This window comes from Chinchilla lanigera, unplaced genomic scaffold (genome assembly GCF_000276665.1).
Source record: "Chinchilla lanigera isolate Chin_1 unplaced genomic scaffold, ChiLan1.0 scaffold00064, whole genome shotgun sequence".
Taxonomy (NCBI): Eukaryota; Metazoa; Chordata; class Mammalia; order Rodentia; family Chinchillidae; genus Chinchilla; species Chinchilla lanigera.
In genome coordinates, this window is record NW_004955465.1 from 1,235,524 (window position 1) to 1,257,362 (window position 21,839).

Sequence of the window (21,839 nt, forward strand, 5' to 3'; positions counted from 1 at the left end):
TCCCTAGCGTGGTGCGCGGCACGTAGGAAGCCCTCCAGGAGCGGAGCTTGTAATTAGCCGTTGCTCACACCGCGCTGGGTCCCCTGGTCTCCCCGCGGCCAGGGCGCCCGCAGAGCTCTTCCAAGGGACCGGCTAGCAGCCTATTAGGGCGCGCCCGCCTTTGATAGATTTATTTGCTTGCTTGGGGCGGGGCTTGCTGAGAAGCGGGGAGAGAAGGCGGAGGCCAGGGCCGAGAAAGGGGAGACGCGGAGCGGCCGGAGGCGAGTGGGGCGGGGCAGGGGCGGAGCCAGGTTGAGCTCCGGCTCCGCGCCGCGCGCACCCCAGCCGCGGGCGGGCGGGGGCGGAGCGCAGGGCCAATGGTGCGCTGTGCTGCGGCGAGGGCGGTGCAGGAACCCCGGCCGCTGACAGCCAAACTCGGCAACTCCGCCCTCGTCCCCGCGGGATCCCGGAGCCCTCGCCAGCCTGGGGCCGAGGCCGCCGGATCAGCGAGCGAATATGGCAGAGTGAAGAGCCTGGCGCCGGCTCGTGGTCGCCGCTGCGCGCGCTCCTGGCCGCGTGCTCGGTCGGCCTCCTGGTGGCTGCTGGTTGATTTCATTCGGAACCCAGGGCGGGGGAGACAGCGAGTCCGTGGCCGGAGGGTGTAGAACCGCGCGTGCGACTGGCCGGCTGCTGGAAGGACGCGGGAGAGCGGCGGTGCGCGGCTGCGGCGACGCGCCCGTGGGGATGAGCGGGCCATGGAGCGGCCTCGGCGGGGCGCACGGAGCCGGCCGGCGCCGCAGCGGGGGCGCTGCCTGAGCCCGGGATCCGAGGGACTTCGGGGTCTCGGGCGCCCTAGGGGAGTCCCCGCCACTGCCTCCAGGAAGGACAGGAGCCCCGCGTGGCGGACACTGCCGCAGTCACCGCGCTGAGGCGCCCCGAGCCTGCTCCGCCTGCAGCTCGGTGCGCTCTCGGCCCCCGGGCGTCTTGCCCGGTGCTCGGCGCGGTCGGCTGCAGGAGGCGGGTGCGGAGCCGACTGGAGAGGTGTGCGCGCGCCTGTGCGCCTCGAGACGCGGGCAGAAGCAGGACCCGGCGGACCGGAGCAGCCATGCTTCCCGGGGTGGGCGTGTTCGGCACCAGCCTCACGGCCCGTGTCATCATCCCTCTGCTGAAAGACGAGGGCTTCGCGGTGAAGGCGCTGTGGGGCCGCACGCAGGAAGAAGCGGAGGAGCTGGCCAAGGAGATGAGCGTCCCCTTCTACACTAGCCGCATCGACGAGGTGCTGCTGCATCAGGACGTGGACTTGGTGTGCATCAACCTGCCGCCGCCCCTCACCAGGCAGATCGCTGTCAAAACCCTGGGTGAGTGACCCCCTCTCTCCCTCCCCTCTCTAAGCTTCTCTCGCCGCTGCCTTTCTCATGCGCTCTCCACACCCCAGAAGCCTGCACTGCATTTGCCCTGCCATCCCACCTCCCACTCGGAGTTCCCGCTTCCCTAGTCCCTGGCCTCCCCCACATCCGCCCTTCTCCTGGCTCTGTCTGGACGCACTAACTCACGTGTGAGGCGCGGAGGCAGGAGGAGGCGTGGGTCCCGGGATGCGGCTCAGAACTGGAGATAGGTCGCTCTTTGGAGAGAAGAAACGGTCTCCAGCTGTGTGTGTAGCGCCGAATGTGTTCGTGTGTGCGCACCTGAGAGAGGAGAGCGCCAGGCCAAAAATGCCTGAATAAAGGGCCTTACACGTGTCTTGGCTTTTCCTGGGGCGATAGAGTACAGTACCCGGTTCTCGGCACCTGGGGCGCCATGCTAGGGTCGTTTGTTGCCACCCTGCGAGTTTCCTGTGAGATAAGAGATGTGGCAATAGGGTGGGATTATTTCATCTGTGCTAGAGGCGAGTATGGTGGGAGTGGTTGGATGGAAGGGGTGTCTGTTAGCTCATTTTTAGAGGTGTTGTTTTGGGTTAGTAAAGACTGGTTTGGTAAAACCTGAGGAATTTAACTTTTGAGGGCAGCCTGCCTGAAATTGTCTTCTGCACCGATTTGGAATTGTGGCTGTCTCATTTTTAGAGCATGGGGATGGTAGTTCCAGAGGCGTGGGTGCTCTGTGTTGGAAAAGGCCAAACTCTGCCAGTTTCTTTTTGAAGCATGGCATGGTACCTCCTTAATTTCCTACAGGCATAGCTCAGGTATGGTGGTGACCCGCAGACTTCGGGTGAGTTCACTGACCCCAACATTCTGTCCACACCCTCTCCCAGACTTTCTGGAGTCTTTGGGCTCAGGGAGCACTATCTCCCTGGGTGCTCAGGGGAGAAAGAAGTGCATGTTTTGTGAATCAGTGTTCTCACCAGTACTTAAAACAATCGCAGGAGGAAGGTGACTCTTTAGTATACTAGGATATTTACTGTAATCCCCTTTGAAAGCTGGAGTTTTATTGGTGAAGAAAGGGACAACGCTTCTGACAGGATGGGATGGGATGACTGGTAGGGCTCCTAAAGGGGCTGCTCAAGGTTGTCAGCTTTAATATGAATGAAGCTCCTGGCCTTTGTAGCCTGGCTGCTGTGGCCTTGAATTGAATGCCACTGCATTCTGGAGAATATTTCTTTTCAGCTTGATGGAACATTTATGTTGGGTAGCTAACTCCCTTGTTCACATGGAATCTGTGGGTATCAAATAGATTATAACCAAGCTATTGTATAGATATGTTAGGGAAATGAGTATAAAACTGGCTCCTTTGAGGCTGGACTAGGTATATCAGAAGGGTTGGTTGGAGTACCACTTCTTTCCTGCATGGTGGCACGGCCCTGGGGGCATACTCAAGAGCTACCCTAGAGCAGGGGAGTAGTAGTCTGGGGAACCAGGGCGTTCTTGTGTTCTGACCATGTCGAGCCCTTTGGCCATGAAAGTCCTTGGGGGATCTTGCTTTAAGAGCTGTGGTCTAGATTAGGATGGTCCCTCTGGTCTTGTTTCAAATATTCCTCTGCGAACAGGGGCTGTAGCTCAGGGGCAGAGGGTGTGCCTAGCACGCATAGGGCCCTGGGTTCTTGATGATGTGAGTTACTTGTACCGAACCAAATGTAAGAAGCATGACAGACTTAGTTTAATCAATGTGACTAAGGGGCCTGGAGAGGTAGCCCTGGGGTAGAGCACTTGCCTAGCCTGTGTGAAGACCTGGGTTCATTCATTTCCTAGCACACACACACACACACACACACACACACACAAGGAAAATAAAAGTATGACCAAGAAATAGGGTTTTGTTTATATTTTCATGGAAGGTTTTAGTCTTCCTTTAAGTCTTCTATTTGTAATTCAAAGTGATAAGGAAGATGATAATTACAGAAACATGGAAGGACTGGGCTTCCTTTAGATGTGGCTGGGGTTTTTAGTCTTGTCCCTGTCTTCAGCATCCTGGGAAAAATGCCCGGATGGGGCTGTCCTGGGTTGTGCCTTTGATTACACAGTGGGGTGGTTGTCTTGTTTGTCTTCTCAGTCACGGTTAGAGGCTCGATGCCCACAACACAGGAAGTGAAAAACCCCAGCAGTTATCGGGGTGGCCTGGCCATTGAGGGTTTGTAGATATTGGTGTTCAGCTGCAGTTGAAACCAGCCAACCTTGGACTAGTCCTGGTGAATTGTCCCCCTTTAGGTAAAAGCCTGGGCTTTGAGTTGTTTGCTCAAGAAAAGAGAGAAATCTGTGGTGTTCAGTCTATATACCTGTCCCAGGCCAATCGAGGGAAGGGCCTCATTGATGGGATCATAAAGAATGAGACTTTGAGTCTATGGAATCACACCTATGGTCCTTAAATTTCTGGAAATTTCCTTGAAATAGCTACCTCAGTGGCCCTGGCATTTCTCTGTTGTAGAGAAACTTCTACCGTGTGCAAGCTGTATGCTGTCCAAGGCTACCTGTCAGGACAGCCTGTGTGCCAGGCACTGTGGTAGGTGCTGTGTAAAAATCATTTCATGATTGAAATAATCCTTTAATGTGGAGATGAACGCAATAGGAACTGAGCTTTGGAGACCTCTGTCAGTTTGTCCCAGGACGTGCAGCTAGAATTTGCCCCTATGGAGCTGCCTCTCCTACACTTTAAACTCCCTTCCTCATGACCATTCCTTCTGCCAGGTAGCAGCAGCCCGGTGACATTGCTGGAGATGTCCTAGGTCCCTCTGTACCCCACCCATGGAATCAGTTCTCACTCAGGGTTGGTGCTGTCTTCTGAGTCCCTGTGTATCTATTCCTGCTTCTGTGACATCAGTTCTCGCACAGGCATCCAGATCCTTGTCGTGTTTCTGAGTTAGCCTCCAGGCGGTCCCCGCCCCTGCTCCACACTGCTGCTGGTCAGGTTGGAGAACTACAGACCTGGCCCTGTGCTGTTTCCCCTTGTATGAGCTCTGTCACTTCCAGGATAAGCCTAATTCATGGCCCAAAGGCAAGAATCGGCACAAGGGGCTTCAGCTAAGATGCTGCTGGCATTTCCTGGAAGGGACCCTGTTGGTGTCTATGTCCAGGCCTCTGTCAGAAGCACCTTGGTCCCTTGGGGTTGTGACTGATGACTGTTTGACCTTCAAGATATTGCTGTTAGTGCTCCCAGAATCCTTCCATTCCACTGCATCAGCCCTGACTTCTGGGTTTGCAGCACCAAGTGCCTGCATCTTTTCAGCACTTATTTGAATGAATTTGTTTAAAGTTTAAATTTTATTTAGTTATTTTGAATAGACTATATAGTCCCATGGTACAATTTTCAAATGCTCTAAAAAGTACACTGTGAAGAGTAAATGTTCCCTAGTCTCTGTAATCCAGCAGAGGCAATCAACATTATCTTTTTTTGTTTGTTTCCTTAAAGTTTCCTATTCAGATTTTTTTCTAGATATGTACGGGTAAATACAGACCTGAGAATGTTTAAATCCTTTGTACACAATTAGTAAGATCCCATCCACTCTGCTGTATATTTTTCTTTTGTCATGCAACAATGTTATCTTGAAAATGTAAGTATTAAAAATGTAATATCTTTAAAAGTACTTGATATTATGTAAAATTTAGATGCTGTGTGTGTGTGTGTGTATTTTTTTTTTTCATACATTGGTTCACTGTACCTCTGGGTTTCACACCTATGGAGTCAGTCAACTGTGAGTCACAAATACTTAAAAGGTTATACCTTTATTGAACATGTACAGACTTTTTTACGTGTCATTCCCTAAACAATGCAGTGGGACAACCATGTACATAGCATTTGCATTATAAGTAATCTAGAGATTAAAGTATATGGGAGGATTTTCACAGGTTCTATGCAAACATGATGCCATTTTATATAAGAGACTTGAATATCTATGAATTTTGGTATCCATGGGAGTCCTAGAACCAACCTTCTGCAGATACAGAGCAACAGTATACACACACAGGTGTATGTATATATACATGATATATGTACAGTATATAGCTCAGAATGGAATAATATTCCATTGTATGGGTAAACCAAGATTGAAGCAGTTCCCTGTTACTCAGCAACATTCAGTTCATTTCTAATCTTTTGCTTATGCAAATATGAAGTGAATACTTGTGAGCAAATGCTATCATTTTGCACATATACTGGTGTATTTGTAGGATAACTGTGTGAACTAAGAGCTGGTCAGGGAGGATGTGCTTATTTCATTTAATAAAGATATTGACAAATTAACTGTACCTGCAATGACATTGCATTTTGTCACTTTCCCCTTGTGCCTCTTCCCCTAAGGCCTTGGCTGCCAGCTGCCTGAAGGTAGAAAGGATGGCCTTGCTCACATTTATGTCCAGAGCAGCTCAGCGCTCGGGGCCAGCACCAGCCTTTGGAGTTGGTCAGAATATGTTAATGATTTGTCCTTTAGCAATGATCCACTATACCTGGACTAGTCACTGAGCTAGCTTGCTGCCTGCCTAATTCCAGTCTTTGCTTATCTGATGCAGTCTCTATCCAGTGGAAAAAGTGAACATGTATAAAGACATACATAAGCCATTCATTTACATGCACACATACGAGTCTCTCTGCTCTTGGCCGTTCCCATGGCGTTTGGAGTAAGATCCAGGCTCTTTACTGTGATGTAGTTAGCCTGGAACGGCCCCGCCTTACCTCTCGCGTCTTTGGCAACTGCACCTTCTCTGGGACTTGCTGCCCTTGAAGCACTGGGATCATTTTCTGTTTGTGCAGCCCCTCATCCACTTTCCTGACCCCAGGCCTTTCTGCTGCTCTTGCCCTGGCCCGGAGGGTTCTCCCCTTACCCCTTTGCATGGCCAGCTCTTTCTCACTTTGGAATTGCAGATTAAATATAATTAGGGAGAGAAGCCTCTCTGGACCCTTTCCTTCCCATTAGAAGTTTCTCCTGTGCATCCCAGTCATGCCTCTGTCATCCTTTTCGTCTTCCCCGTGGCACTTGTCAGTTTGTGATGATCACTTTCGCTTGCATGGTTGTCTTCTTAGTTACTGTTTGTCTCCCCAGCTAGAAGGTGGGGCCCTCGTTCACCTTGCTCAAACAAGAGGAGCTTCACAGATAAGGGAAGCCTTATCTACCCCAGACAGGGCCCCACCTAGTCCCGTAGTAGACATATGACACATGTCTGTTGAATGATGAACAAATGCACACTGCGTTTCCATCGTTTGAGTGTATATGTGTGGGAGACAGAAAGTTATCATCAGAATGTGTCCATGAACACGTTTCTGTGCTGTGTGCGCTGGCTGGCACCCCCAGGCACAGTCTTTCCAACTTCAACGTGCAGTTACGTCCCCTGGAGATCTCTTCAAAATGCAGGCTTCGGGTCGGGGGGCGGGGAGACCCAAGATTGACTGTTTCTAGCCAGCTGTGGGTCATTGCTGATGCTGGCACAGCCAGGCACTAGAGATGAGATACCCGCTCCCTTCGGGAGCATAGGGCGTCTCCTGCCATGAGTAATTACTTGCCAGAGGAACTGGGCCAAAGTACCTGCTGTCTTGCATGGAATGTGCAGGCATCTGTTTTCATGACTCCTGTCCTGGTTTTGGAGATGGCTATTCACGTTCTCCTGGTGCAGGGCCCCTGTGGGAACAGAAATTTCTCCTGGGGCCAAAAGGCTGGCGGCTTTTGTGAGGCTCAGATCTTGCTGTGCACTGATCGAGTCCCAACTTGTTTCCTGTCCTTAGCGGAGGCCCTGCTTGGAGCCACTGCCCTTTCCTGTCCTACTTCCCAGGCACAGCAGCTGCCTGATGTTGAAGGCTGTGGAGACAGAGGTGAGAGTGAGGAGGCTGTCAGTGCCACCACAGCTGAGATGTCGCTGCAGATAATGACAAGGCTGAACTTGAACCTGATAGTGACCATTCTGAAACTGAGCAAACCTCACGTTTTCAGTTCTTCCATGAGGTTTCTTTTGGATTTATTCTTATCCTGGCACTGTGTGCAAAAACAGTGACTGTATTTTTCTCTTTGGGTTCCTGCCCCCATGCACCGCAGGAAATGATTTTGTCCTAGCAACTGGTATAGAGTGGAGAAAGCCCTTGGGCACTGTGTAATGAAAGAAATTACTCTATTTACTGTTAGGAAAAGTCAGGCTTCACCAGTCTCATTTTATCTAACTGAAATTAGGTGCGGGTGAGTGATTGTGTTGTGGATGATATCTGGCTTTGTAAATGGACCATTCTGCAGAAGTTTAAATTGGAATGAGAAGAAGCCAGATGAAGAAGCAGAATACTTTGATATCTGAAACTGAGGCAGAATGACAACCACAAAAACAAGTGGAAGTAAATAGTGTGTTTTAAGGGTTTCACCAGGAAAGGTAAAAGGCTGCTTGTTATATGTTTTGATTTGGGCCAATCATGGCCCACCTGAGAGTATCCTAAGATAATGCGCTGCACAAAACCAGCTCGTGGTGGGAAACGCTGGCTGCTTACTGAAAGTGTGGCTTTGGCAGAGCTTCCCACACTTCTCATGCTTCGGTTTTCTCACCAATGAAATGGAGCTAACGATACTGTCATACGCCGTGACCATTAAAATGAGAGGCGGCTCGTAAAGACTTCGCCTGTCTTCCCTTCGCTCAATAAACATTTGATTTTACTTTTTCCCAGTGTGATCAGTTGTCTAGCCTCTTCTACATGCATGGTGCTTTTGAGGATTTTTTCCTCCCATATTTTCTGAAGAGATGATTCCCTCTGCTAGATTCAGAAGATACAGTTAAAAGTTCTCATATTTTTAAAAAGGAGTATACCTAAGCCAAGCATCAGTTCTTGTATTTCCTGCACATCCGGCGCAGTTGGTCCTCTGTGTGTGTGGGTTCCATAGGCTTGGATTCACCCAACCACAGATTGAACATATTTGAGGGAGGAAAGAACATCTGTACTGAACATGTACAAATGCTTTTCTTGTCATTGTAACCTAAATAACGCAGAACTATTTACATAGTGTTTACATTGAATTAATATAAATAATGTACTGATGATTTAAACTAGTTCACAGAAGCACACACGCATTATATACAAATCCTACACAGTTTTAAATAAGGGACTTGAGCATCTGAGGGTTTTGGTGTCTTTGGGGTTCCTGGTACTAATCCCTGGTGGATGCCTAGGGACCCCACTTGTGTGATCAGTTCACAGTATGTGATCAGTAGGAGGCACCCGGGGTACTGCCGAGTGTGCGCCATGCTCCTATGAACATTTATCGTCCATTGGGAGAAGGTCATAATCATGGAACCCAGGAGCAGGATGCAGCCAGGTTTTGGGTACCCGGGTTTTGGGTACCCGGACCAGGAGCTCCTACAGTTTCACTGTGCTCCTCTTTGTGTGTCAGCCCATCATCTGTTCACCTTCACACCAGACTCTTAAGCTTCACAGGCCTGTGTGGTTGTTATGGTCAGGGTTTAACAAGGGAAACGATTTCATACAAGACACATAATTTATAGGATTATTTTATAATAGTCACCCAAAGAGTCAAGTACAAAGAAGTACAAGAAATCTGTCCACACACTAAAGACCCAAAGAATCTAGCTGAGGCTATGGATCCCACAGCAATGTCCTGCCTGAGTCCAGCTAAACACCTACAGCCCATCACAGTGCCCCCCACAAGTCTAATTGGAGGCCTAGGGTCCACAACAGTGTCTCATGCAAATCTGTTTCATGGATCTGCAGTGGGAGGGCCCAGAGGTCGGTGTTGGAAGCTAGAAAGTCTGTGCCAGTGGAATGAAGGAACTCTGTCATAAATGTATAAGAATGAACAATATATACATATGGTTCGGTGCTATCACAGTTTCCAGCAGCTATGGGAGTCCTTGATCATATTAACCACAAATAAGTGGGACTCCTATACTTGTAAAATACATACATCTTATACTTAAGAATAACAAGGCTGGTGTAAGACCCTACAGTGTGCTGTGGTGCTATGCCAGCAGGCTGAGGGATCTGTGCTAGAGCCAGGAAGTGATGCTTAAAGTAAGAACCAGAGCTCCCCCAAAGGTACCACAGCCATCCTCAGCGATAATGAGGTCCCGATCTCCTCTGATGAGGAGGAGAACAGCCGAGTTTCTATCAGGAAAGCCTGCTTGACAAGCTTCTCTACGACACTGAACAGTGCCCCATCTTCCCCTCTGGAGCCAGAAAGCGATGCTCAGAGTAAGGACCAGAGCTCCCCCAAAGTGAACTGCAGCTATTCTCAGTGACCACAAGGTCTAGAGTTCCTCCGATGATGAGAACAGCCGAGTTCATATCAGGAAAGCCAGCATGACAAGCTCCTCCAGGAAACCAACAGCTCCCATTTCTTCCCCTCGAGTTCCCCTTTTTATGCTGTTGGCAACAATCCTCAGGTGGGCCTCCTACATCCAGCACCACACTAATTCAGTTCATCTGAGTTTTACAAGTTGACTACCACTTGTCCATCCACCATAGTGGTAGACAAAAAACTGTCCACCTGCAGCTCCCAGATACACATAGTAGTGCAGGTTTAGCCATCTGGAAGGTGCAGCCTCTCCTTCCAGTTGTCCCTGCTTGGTTGGATGCCCTCACCTGGCCCACTCTTTTTCTACAGTGTAGGGGTAGGTCCAGAATGCTTCCAGGACCACTCAGCTGGAGGACAATGGGATGGAGGGACTGAGAGTTGTCCATTCAAACTGAGCTGCTCTCCTGTGCAGATTGTAAGAATGCAGACTTGGGTGAAGTTTTTATAGATAGAGACATTTCTTGATTAGGCCCGATTTATCTACTTTATGAAATACACATTTGGTGTTTCACAGCTTTCATAATGACCACAGTAAAACAGGGCAAAGAAATAGTATATGTGATGATCCAATGACACCAGCCTTGTTATTCTTAAGTATAAGATGTATATATTTTACAAGCACAGGAGTCCCCCTTATTTGTGGGAGATATGATCAAGGACTCCCATGGATGCTTGCAGCTGTGATAGCACTGTGAACCACATGTATATATACTGTGAACCACAGGTATATATTGTTCATTCTTATACATTTATGATAGAGTTCATTCATAAATTAGACACAGTAAGAGACTGACAGTAACGTATTAGTTACAATAGTAAATATAATAGAACAATTGTAATAATACAGTAAGTCATATGAAGGTGTTCTGTCTTTTTCTCAAATATCTGTTTGGACTGGGCTTGTCCTTCTTGTAACACTTATATGACGAGATGAAGTGAGGTGAACAGTACAGGCCCAGCTTCTGGGGCTACTGTATGTGGTGGGAAAGTGGGTAAATGTACCTGCTGCGTGAAGTCTCGCGGTCAGTTTTTGGCCCTTAAGCCTTTACAGAGCATAGGTCCTTGAAGGAGTCAGGAGTCAGGACAAATGCTGAGGTCCCTGAGGAAGAAGGGTTTTTGCCTTCTGAGTGCTTTTGTGTGGTAAGTGCATGCTGGCCTCCAGCCTGCCGGCCCTCGCTGCAGATTTTAGACCTGTCCACACCTACAGTCGCAGGAGCCGATTCCTTAAAATAAATCCCTAGTCAGTCCCCCACTTAAAATGTTCAACTTAACAATTTCTCAACTTTACTGTGGTGTGAAAGAGCTAGGCATCCAGTGGAATCTGTATTTGGAATTTTAATCTTGGGTCTTTTCCCAGGATAGTGATATTTGATTCACTTCTGTCTCAATGTTGGGCAGGGACCAGACTCCTGGTCAGTTCTGTGATTGCGAGGGGAGACGTGTGGCCCTACAGTGTGCTGCGGTGCTCAGCTGTGGGTTGGTAGGTGAGGTGGAGTCCATGTACTTTCTGCTGCTGGTGTCTTCAGGGCAGGGTGGGTTTGTGGAGATGTCACCCTGTCATAAGTGCAGGAACATTTGTACGTTATGCACAGACGTCCCGTTGGTTCTGTTTCTCCAGATTGTGGCTGGATCAAGGCCACCTGGTCAGGACAGCAGGGTGACAGATAACCTGCAAGTCACGTTCCACAGGTGTAGGTCTTGAGAGACTTGTTGGTGGAGAAGCTGCTGCAGTGAGTCCAGTCGAGGGTGTGGGTCCCCAGAAATCTGTAAGCCTCTGAGCTCGTGTCCTCAAGGGATGAGGATCTTGGAGGGAGAACTTGGTTTTGGTTCAGTCTCTGGATAATGAAGTGTTGAGGAAAGGCTGTCACATGCTCGCCCCGGACAACCAGGGGAACCCTTCTTCCTGACTAGTTCTGGACCTGTCTGTGGGGATCGGGACCTCTAGGGCTTAAGCAAGTCCCAAGATGCCTTGGGCTTAGACTTCCCTTGAGAATTCTTGGTGTTCTACTGTAGAATATTTTAAAATGCAGAAAAATAGCTTTACATGAATATGATATAATTTTTAAAAAGTTTTCAATTTTCAGGGTTACTCCACTGCTCTTTTTGTTAGCAAAATATCCATCAACTGAAACTTGTTAAGTTTTGAATCCCCAAGCTAAGTTGGTTTGCAGGTTTTGCAGTGCTCTTTGGCAAAAAGGCGCACAGATCTGCTTTCTCCGTTGTTGACTTTTCCACAAAATTTCATATAAATGGAGTCATGTAACATGTAGTCTTTTGGGTCTGAGTTCTTTCAGGTGGCATGATGTTTTTGATGTTCATTCGCGTTGCATATCTCAAAAGCTCGTGTCTTTTTAATGCCAAGTAATATTCCACGAACATATGGACACAACACATTTTGGACATCCGTTCACCTCTGACAAGTATTTTTATTATCTTATTTTGTAGCTGCTGTGAACATTTGCATACAAGTCTTCTGTAGATCCACATTTGCATTCCTCTTAGTGAGAGATCCGGGCCGGAAAGTGTTGTGTTTTATGGAATGTATAGATTTAACTTTTTAAAAAACTACCAGACTGTTTTCCAAAGCAGGCATATGCTTTTATCTTCCTGCCAGCAATGCGGGAAAGCTCTTGTTTCTGTACGTCATTGCCGGTACTTAGTATTGTCAGTTTTTTTTTGATAAAGGCCACTGTAGCCAGTATTTTGCAGTATCTCGTTTTGTGAATCTGATTTGCATTTTCCTAATGCCTGACAGTGCTAGGCATCTTTCATGGGTTAACTGTCCAGTTATACACCTTCTCTGATCAGTTATCCATTCAGATCCCTTGTCCGTTTTTAAATAGGGTTATTGTCTTCTTGCTACTGAGTTGTAAGCGCTGAATTTATGATTTTTAAAATTGTGTTGAGGCAGCAGGCTTCCGTCGGGGAAAGGATAGAGCTTTTCCTTCTTTATTTTTTTATTTTTGAAACTAATACGGTGGAATTCTCCAACCCAAATAAAACAGGCTTTTCCAAACCCTTATGGAAACGGCTCATTAGGTTGATAACAGAGACGGCCACATAAAGGTGCTGACGCCTGGGGCTGTGATGTGGGCCTTGATTCTGATAATATCCGGACACTGTCAGGGACATTTGCAGTTGGCAGATTATCTGCGGTGCCCCTGGGTCTTCTAGTCCCTTATTTTGCTCAGTGTCTGGAGAGTTTTCTCTTTTTTCCATTTATTTCTGAGTGCCTATAGCACTGTGTGGGCTGTGGTTAGAAAGACTCCATAGAGCGTGGTTGCTCTTTGTCTTTGAGAGAAGATGCACACAGGCAAACACGACAAGGCCGTGAGAAGTATGACTAAGGGCAGTGAATGGGTACCCAGGGCACCTGCAGTGCCAGGAAGGGCCTGCTTAAGGCGCTTGAGAAAACCCCCAAATCACTGGTAGATTAAGGCTCCATAACCTGGTAGCTTCCCGGTGCCAGTCTGCAAATGGCAGCCCAGCAAATTTGGGGGAAATGGAAGGGGGAATGTTTTCATAACTCTGTCCCCCGTACAAAGTAGCCTGTGTGTGAATAGGAAATGTGACCTGGGTGGGTCCTGGAAAGGGCTTCCTCTAAGAGCTGATGAACTGTTGCTTCCAGGTCACTGCTGAGGTGGAGCAAGGAGCCTCTGTTTAAGGTTAAAGAGAAAATGTGCAGGGCTGGTGAGGAAAGGCCATGCAGTCCCCAGGGCCCTCCCCGCAAGGCAGCTGTGTCCCTCAGGAGGTGACCCTGTGATATTGGAGGCTGTCTGCAGGCCGAGGAAGAGAAGTTCCAGAGAGCTGGAATCTCCTAGAAGACCTTTTGCAGGAGCTAGGGCTTCCACTGGAGCAAGACGAGGGAGTAAGTACCTCAAGGAACCAACCAGCTCTGCAGAAGCCTCCTGTGCTGTGTTTCCCACAGTTGACCACTTAGGACAAAGTTACGGTGGTTTAAAGATGTCCTGAATTCTCAATAATTCATTACATAATATTTCAAGGTCCCCAGAGATGATCCCAACACTTAGAGATTCCCAACACTTAGAATGGATACTCTTTGAGGCAAAGAAAATGCAAATACCTTGCTTTGATCATTACACATTATATATACGTACAGAATTATTATGCTACAGTCCATAAATAAATATAAATGTTATATGTCAATTACAAAAAAGTATGCCCAAAATTAAAAAAAAAATTTCTCTTCAGTAGTATGTAGTCGAGGCCACTTGCATTGTTTTTGCCTCTCACATTCCACATAGTCACAGTAACAGTGAGAGCTCTGGGGTCTGCAAGGGAAACAGCTGGCGGGAACCTTGGAAAGAACCTGGTTGCGAGGCTCCCAAGTGGCTGCCTTAAAGGGTATGAAGAGAGCTGCACAAATCGATTCAACCTGAACTTCTGTAAAGATAAAGCTCTCTGTGCAGTGAATTTGGTCATGCCAGAATACAAAGGGAGCTTGGTCTTGGCTTGTGTTTTTGGGCTGCTGGTGGTAGCTCGGATCCCCTTGTTATACTGTAGAGCCCTGCTATCGTTTGAATGTGCTTCATCTCTGGAACTCTGGAATTGAAATGAATCCCTGTAGAGAGATATTAAGAGTTGGGACCAGGTGGGACCTTTAAGAGATGATGAGGGCTTTGCCTTTATAAGTGGATTAATCCATTCGTGTGATTAATGATTCATGCATTAATGGGTATTCTCAAGAGTGGGTCTGCTATAGAAGCCAATTTGGTAGCTGTTTTGTACATTACCCTGTCTTGGGCCATGTCCTCCCTGTGTCAGCAAAAAGGCCACCACCAGACACAGCCCCTGGGCCTTGGATCAGAATGGTGAGCCAGAGTATCCCTGTTTTCTTCGTAACTTACCCTGTCTGTGGTATCGTGATTTGAGCAACAGGAAATGGACTAAGACAAGCTCCGTGTGGTAGGAGGATCAGTGCTGAACTGTGGGCACAATGTACGAGATGAGTGAGGATGCAGTGCGGGAGGGAGGACATTCACACGTGACATGTGGCCTTGCTTGTCAGCAGCCACAGGCGAGAGCTCGTGGAGATGATGGCCGTGGGGCCATTGCAGAGTGTATCTGCTGTTGTAGGGGTGGTTTTAGGAAGAGGCCCCAGAGGAGGAGTGAATAGTTAATTTGTGCCGAAGGATCCAGAAATTGGTCAACAAAGCCTTTGGAGGTTACTGCTCTGGCTAGGCTTTTAAAAGATCCCCAGACATGACATGTTGTGGATTTCTATCACTCCTTTTTTTTTGTTTTGTTTTTTTGAGACAAGGTCTCGCTACGTAGCCCACGCTGGCCTCAAATTCACAGCAATCCTCCTGCCTGTGCTTCCCAAGTGTGGGAGTTACAGGTATGCGCCACCATGACCAACTTCTCCATCACTATTCCCCCATGCCGCAAAAAAAAAATTCCTTGTTAAACTTGGTGTCATTTTGTTGAAAGTAGTGATGCACCCCAATATTTTCATCAGTGGGCAACTCAACTAGTTTTCAGAGATTGGCCTCCCAGACTTCAGAAGTCCCGAAGGAATGTAGCGATGGGTGTGTGGGAATCACACAGCCTGGATGAATGCTAACCTCGCCATGCATTATGTAGCTGTGGACACTTCATTTTTCCGAGCCATGGTTTCTTTATCTGTAAACAGGGATAGTCGAAGTACCCAGCTCCGAAAGACCTAAATAGGACTTTGTTTAAAGTGAGCGCTCAATAAACATGAGAATCCTACTTAATCATAGCATACTATGATGAGCTACTGTCCACTCATTCTTCCTTGAAGCATCACCTGTATATTGGACGCTGTCTAGATCTGTGCCTGGCAGGATAGTAGCCATTAACCACATGTGGCACTTTCTATTTCTATTAATTAAAATGAAATAAGATGATCCACTCATTTCCTCAGGTGTCCTAGCCACATTTTAAGTGCCAAAAGGCCACATGTGGTTGAATGTGGCTGCCATATTGGAGCATGCAACGCTGAACATTTTCATTGTTTGCAGGAAGCTGTTGGACAGCTCCAATCCTAAGGCCAGAGGTATCTCTGAGCAAATCAGTCATTTGTGCTTGATCTAAACGTGGATTTTTGAGAAATCCAAACTTGGACTGTTTTGTTTTTTCCAAGGACCGAGATGACAGTGTGTCCATACCCTGGAGTACTGGTGTCTCAGAACTAATTAGTAGAGATCTCACAAGGTCTGTGCACAGCCTTCTCGATTCATTAGTAAGGACTCTATTATTCATAAGAAGGAGATGTGCTGTGGAAAGTTTCTTAAATTATCCATGAGATTTGGGAATGGAGAACTAGATAAATGATGCCCCACCTCCTCCACCCACCTTCCTTTAGTTTAATCACAGGACTTTGGGTAATCAGTGGCACAGATCAGAACAGAATGGTACCCTGGCAGGAGCTCAGCTTTACCCCCTCAGCAGTCCACTGAGGGATTGCCCTTTTTGGTCAGTGTAGAGAAAGAAAAACAAAGGGACTTAAAAGAACGCCCGGGTGGACAGTGAGAGGCTGTGACTGGATGCCAGGTCTCTTAATCCTGCAAGAACCTCCAAGAACACTTAGCAGCCAATTCCTGAAGACCTGGTGGAGGGGAAGAATTCTGAGTTCATAGTAAAGTGGCTGTTATAGTTTGGGTCAATAATGTACAAAAGGCTCATGTTCAGAGGTAGGATTTTAGGAAGGTGATTGGATCATGGGGAAAAAACCTCATCAATGGATTAATCCATCGATGCTTCTTGGTTGAATGAACTGTTAGGTGGGCTCCTACTGGAAAAGTAGGAGCTTTTCACTTCCTATTTCCTTTTGGAGAGTGTATTCTTTCCACAGCCCCTTCCTCTTACTTGGGCTCTTCCCTTGCTCTCTACTTGCTGGCTACCATCTGTTGAGTACTGTTCCTCCACAAGCTCTTCTGCCATGATGTTTCGGTCTTGCAACCAGCTGACCATGGACTGAAACCTCTGAAACCTTGAGCCAAATTAAACCTTTCCTCCTTTAAATTGTGTATACCAGGTATTTCGTCCCAGCCGTGGAATGCTAGCAAATACAGCGGCTTTCTGCTCTACTGCCACATACTGTATGACTTTGGGGAAGCAGGAGTTCTGACTTATATTCCTTTTCTCTCCATTCCCCCCATCATTCCCTTCCTTTAAGGGGGAAAGGCTCTATAAATTCTAGAGCATAAAGCCTCAATGATAGGTAATGACTGTTTTGCTAATTATTATTGCTTTTTTCCCTCCCTTTGAGTCCCATTAATGTTGTGAAAGCAAGATCCATTTGTGTGAGCATTCTTTAGGGAGCTGGGCTTGCTGTGTTCCAGCTTGCAAGAGCTTGGAGGAAGAGGCGAGGGTGTGACCACACACATGCCCCACTGTGCTTCTGCCGGGGTGACTCTTGAGTGCAGTCAAGGGCAAGGTCATGATTTTAGATGACTTGTTATTTAAATGTGTCTCTGAAAGCTCTGCTGTCTCTGACATGAATATGAATAATCAAAGTGGGTGGTGGAAAATGAGATTTGTTCCCCTTCCCTGTCTCTCTCCTTTTCAAACGAGCTGGGGCAGTAGAGGAGGAAAATTCAGCAGGCATAAAAATATAGGGGAAATGCCATGTGGTTTTGTTTGTATGAGCTTCTGCTCCCTCTAGCATAGCCCACAAGGGACCTTTGTTTACACCTCTGGGATGCTGCTCTCACAGAGTCCTGAGGGACAGGTTTGGAGCCCCGGGGGTTGAGGCCTGTCTGATTTAATATGCACAGCCGTTCACATCCAGGGCACGCAGGCAGCCTGCCGTTTTCCGGGAGGCCCATGGGTACCACAATGCTACGTTTGTCTGTGTAGTGAGATTTAGCGGCTCGCTTTTGCCTGAATGCAGCTGCCTCTACCCACAGCTTGTGGCTGTGGGGATTCTAGGAGCCTCTCCAACGGACCCTGGCTCATCCACTTTCCAGTCCCCAGTCCTAGGCATCTGAATGTGACAGATGTGCTGTCACATTCGGGGACCAGGGAAACCAGTGGGACTGCTCTGGGTACATCCTTTGACAGGATTTCCCACTTAGGTACTTACTAGATTTCTCCCTACTGCAGCGTTTGTATCCCCCACCTGTTTACTGAGTGTCTTTAGGTGGAAGGCATCATTCTAGGTCATGGGAGGCAGAAGAGGTGAAGAGTATGAGATGCTTCAGAGTATCTGAAGGCACGAGCATATCATCCAGCCAGGATTCACCTCCCATTTTTGAAGAGAAGAGCATTAACATTTTACAGAGTACTTCTGGAGTAGCAGGTCCAGAGTCCAGCGTGGTACAAGTGTTACTGTTTTAACCCCTCACAGCCAATCTCCGAGGTGGGCATTTAACATCCCCCTCTTACAAGTGAGAAATCTAACTGGAGGAAGGATAAGACCACCTCATGCATTCTAAGACACATGTTCTTTGTGCATTTGAACATCTAAAATATGCGTAGGTCTTAGACTTTTCTTTCTTGGGAAGAAGTAAAACAATGGTAGATCTTTGCAACTGTGGCTTGTGACGGGGTTGTGGCTGCTTTGCTGTCCTGGAGGGTCATGATACGGCACATAGCACGGGCCACTCCCTCCCTTGCTTGACTTGGTTCTGAGAAGTCTCTAAGCACAGGCCTGCATGTATTTATTATTACCACAATGCTCTGTGGCCAGCACTGGCAGACAAGAAGTAAAGGTCTGTTGAATGCAACAGCTGAGCTGGGTTCTGAAAGCGGTGGTAAGGATGCCATTGGAGGAGGAACAGCCGATTCCACTGCTGTGTTTTGTACACCACTGGTTTGATCCGTGTGGTCCTTACGTGCTGAAATTAGCGTGGTCCCATGATGAGCTTGACTTAGTTATTTTTCTGAGGAGCTAATGTGAAAAGCAGAGAAGAGGAAAGAGACTGGCTGGGTGCGTGGTATTGCAGATGAAAGTCTGGGTAGAATAGAACAGCAGAAAGAACATGCCTGGCAACCAGATCTGATGACCCCCGAGGGAAACTGAGTTTCAGAGGAGTTGTGTGGCTTCCCAGGAACTGATTACTGACAGCCAAGTTCCAACCAAACCTGAGTCTCTAGAGAGTGTGCCTCTTACCCTATGGGCTCATTGAATCACTGGGGGCCTGCGCTCCCCTGACAAGGAGGGAAATGAGAAGGCTGACTTCTAGGAAGGTCTCTCAAGGAAACAACTTAGTTACAACGAAAAATTGGTAATTAGTGCAGCACTAGAAACAAATATAAGTGTTCTGCAGTAGCAGAGCAGTTAGGTGGAGAGGGGGAAATGCAAGTGATTAAGTACTAAATAGCTGTCGGCATTATGTATGGGAAGATTATAGCAAAATGGAAAATGTTTCTCACGGTATAATCATAGGAAAAGAAAAAGGATACAGAAGTATTTATGTATTAATGATGATAGCCTTGTTTAACACATACCCCCCCCACCCCTATCCTTGCCCAAAAAATTAGTCTGGTAGGTGATAAGCTCATATCTTTACTGCGCCTGTTACAAAGCTGTGAAATTATGGATTTTTTTCCTTCTGTACATTTTAAAAAATGTGATCACAATGAGAAAAACAAATACAGCTTTCAAAAGAAAGTGGTAGGGGCTGAGGATGTGACTCAGTGGTAGGGCACTTGCCTAGGATGCTGGAGGCCCTTTGCTCCCCAGCAAAAGAAAACAAAACAAACAACCCCTCCAAACAAAGCAACAGAAAATCTACAACAGTAAAAGGCAGAGACAATAGCATGGAAAAAAATTGTTGGGTTGGGTGACTCTCCAGTTCTTCTACCCTGTGGCCCTCAAGCAGTTGCAGATATGTTTGGTGGAAGAAAAATGAGTCCACATTGGCCAAAGAGAGAGGGCAGTCTTCTAAAAGGTAGAAAGTGATAAATAAAGGTCTAGTGCAGTGGTGGTGAACTTACGGCACGTGTGCTGCAGCAGCCTATTTGTTATTGTTGTCAGCTCTAGAAGGTTCGCCATCCCTGTCCCAGGGATTTTGCTGTGTTTTCAAATGATTCAGTGTGACTGTGTGTTGGGAGACTCTTGGCGTAGGTTAATTTATTTATAATGCTCATCTTGTGTAGCCGAAACCCAAACTCTGCTGGAAGTGGCGGGTAAGGGGCCATTGTTCCCTTTTGCCTCTAAACTTAGCCCTAGGTAGGAAGGGAAGATCTTGTTGGCTTGAACTTTCTGGAGAAATACAGGAATGGTGCCACTGCAACTTGTCCAGGTTTTATTTCCTCTTTTCTTTGCATGAAGGTTTCTTTTCAGTCAACTCCAAAGTGGTGTAAATGGTTAGCATCTCTGGAATCTGGTTCTGAGAAATTTCATCCCTATCTGCTTAATTCATCCCTACCTATCTCTTATAGTCCCTGTGAGTGGGGCTGGGCAGCCCAGAGGGTGTTGGCCTGGGAGCCTGGACTGGTGGGTCCTGTTCCAGCACCACAAACAATTACCTGTGTGACCTCGGGCAAGTGACTTCACTTTGCAAGACTTTCATTTCCTCTAAAATGCAGGCACCAGAGTCAGGTTTTAATAGATTCTGCTAGTTTACACCTTGCATGTTTGTTCTAAAAACTCACTCTAAAAGCCTACCGCCGCCAGATCAAATTATTTGGTTTGGTACGTATTTTCCAGAGGTGTTTTATTGCCTTCGCTGTCATGTAGTTGATTAGCGTTGCTGCTGCTTCATTTTTTTCTAATGAGTTACAAAACATATGCAATCCTGCTTTATACCAGGAAGCGATCTTCTCTTTATCTTTGAGGAGGAAATACATTCCAGGGGCAAAGTCATGTGGCTGGAGAGGCTTCATGAATAAGTGCTTGCCAGTAGATTGTGTGAGTATGTGCACACGTGCATGTGTGTGCCCGTGTGTAGTTGTACGTGTACGTGTGTGTGAACATGTGTATATGTGCATGCCTCTGTGTGTGTGGGTGTATTCGCCTGCCCACACGTATTGTACCCTTGGTATCTTTTTAAAAATTTTAAATTTCCTTTAATGACTCTGCTAATACATCTGTATGGGTAGGTACTCCTACCAGCTGTCATTCTGGCAATTCAGTGGGGTTCGGGATATTTCTGGGCACAGATTTATCAGCACAGTGAGCGATTGTAGTTGGCTTCTGCTGCAGGTGCCTCATTAAGCAAGATGTGTCCCATCGCACTAAAGATGTGGTTTTGCCAAAGAAGAAATACTGTACTATCCTGAGCGGATCAAGGGATCTTTGTTCCAACCGACTCCAGGTCAGAAATTGTGCCTTGGATGGTTCCTAGGAGGCTGTAGGGAGAATGATATTAGAGAATGCCACCCTGCTATGCTTGAGTAGCTGGCAAGGGCAGCCACTTGCTGCAGATAGGCTGCCTTGGCAAGTACCACTTTCCTAAAAGGAGCAGAACGTGACTTTGACCCTGCATTTGCAGGAAGCCTGTCATTACTGATCACAGTCCTGAAAGAAGAATTAGTCAGCCTCACCAGTCCCTTGGAAAGCTGAGAGACCCAGGCAGGGGCTTGCAAGGAAACAAGAGCTGTTAATTTCTTTCATCTTCCCTTCCTGCATCTCCTCACTCAGATTAAAACTCCCTGCCATATGGCCACCCAAAAAAGACACAATATCATCATCTTGTACCTTCCAGAGAAGTTACATAACCAAAGAATCACGCAGCTGTGGAGTGAAGGAGCCAACAGCGGCTCATCTACGTCCACATGGGACATTTTTGGGTCGCTCTAGCCTGGGGTGGCACAGATCTTTCCAGCACTGATTTTAGACGTGGTTTCAGCATTTGATGGTTATTATAAGTGAGGAGGTTTCCGAAGAGCCACCCTAAAAGCAGTGATTCTTTTTATTTATAGACCATCCTGTTGGTCCTTCTTGGTGTGATGACTTTGTCCTGCATCACGTGGGTACTGGATGACCCAGGTTTCATTTTAAATTTGCTGATAGTGCACTTGGTTCTTCTCTCTCCTTAAAAATTTTTTTAGGGAGACAGGAAACCTAAGTAGGTAGGAAGCATTCTTAGTTCTCCTACTAATGCCCTGTGTGACCTTGAGTCTCTTAACTTTGCTGGCCTCGATTGCTTTGTAAAAAGAGGGGTTTCTTTAAAGGTCCTCAAAGTTAGAAAACCACTTGTTTCACACAGTACTTCTCAAACTTGAA

The 21,839-nt window shown here is 47.3% G+C and overlaps 1 protein-coding gene across 1 annotated transcript in view; it reads left to right on the plus strand.

The window, feature by feature from the left end:
- The first annotated feature begins 393 nt into the window (after nt 1-393).
- The window catches only part of Gfod1 (glucose-fructose oxidoreductase domain containing 1), a 102,156-nt gene continuing 80,710 nt past the window's right edge, over nt 394-21,839 (plus strand). Inside the window, exon 1 of the mRNA XM_005398800.2 lies at nt 394-1,337. Coding sequence (XP_005398857.1) covers nt 1,085-1,337 — 253 coding nt within the window. The 5' untranslated portion in view covers nt 394-1,084. The remainder of the gene's footprint in view (nt 1,338-21,839) is intronic.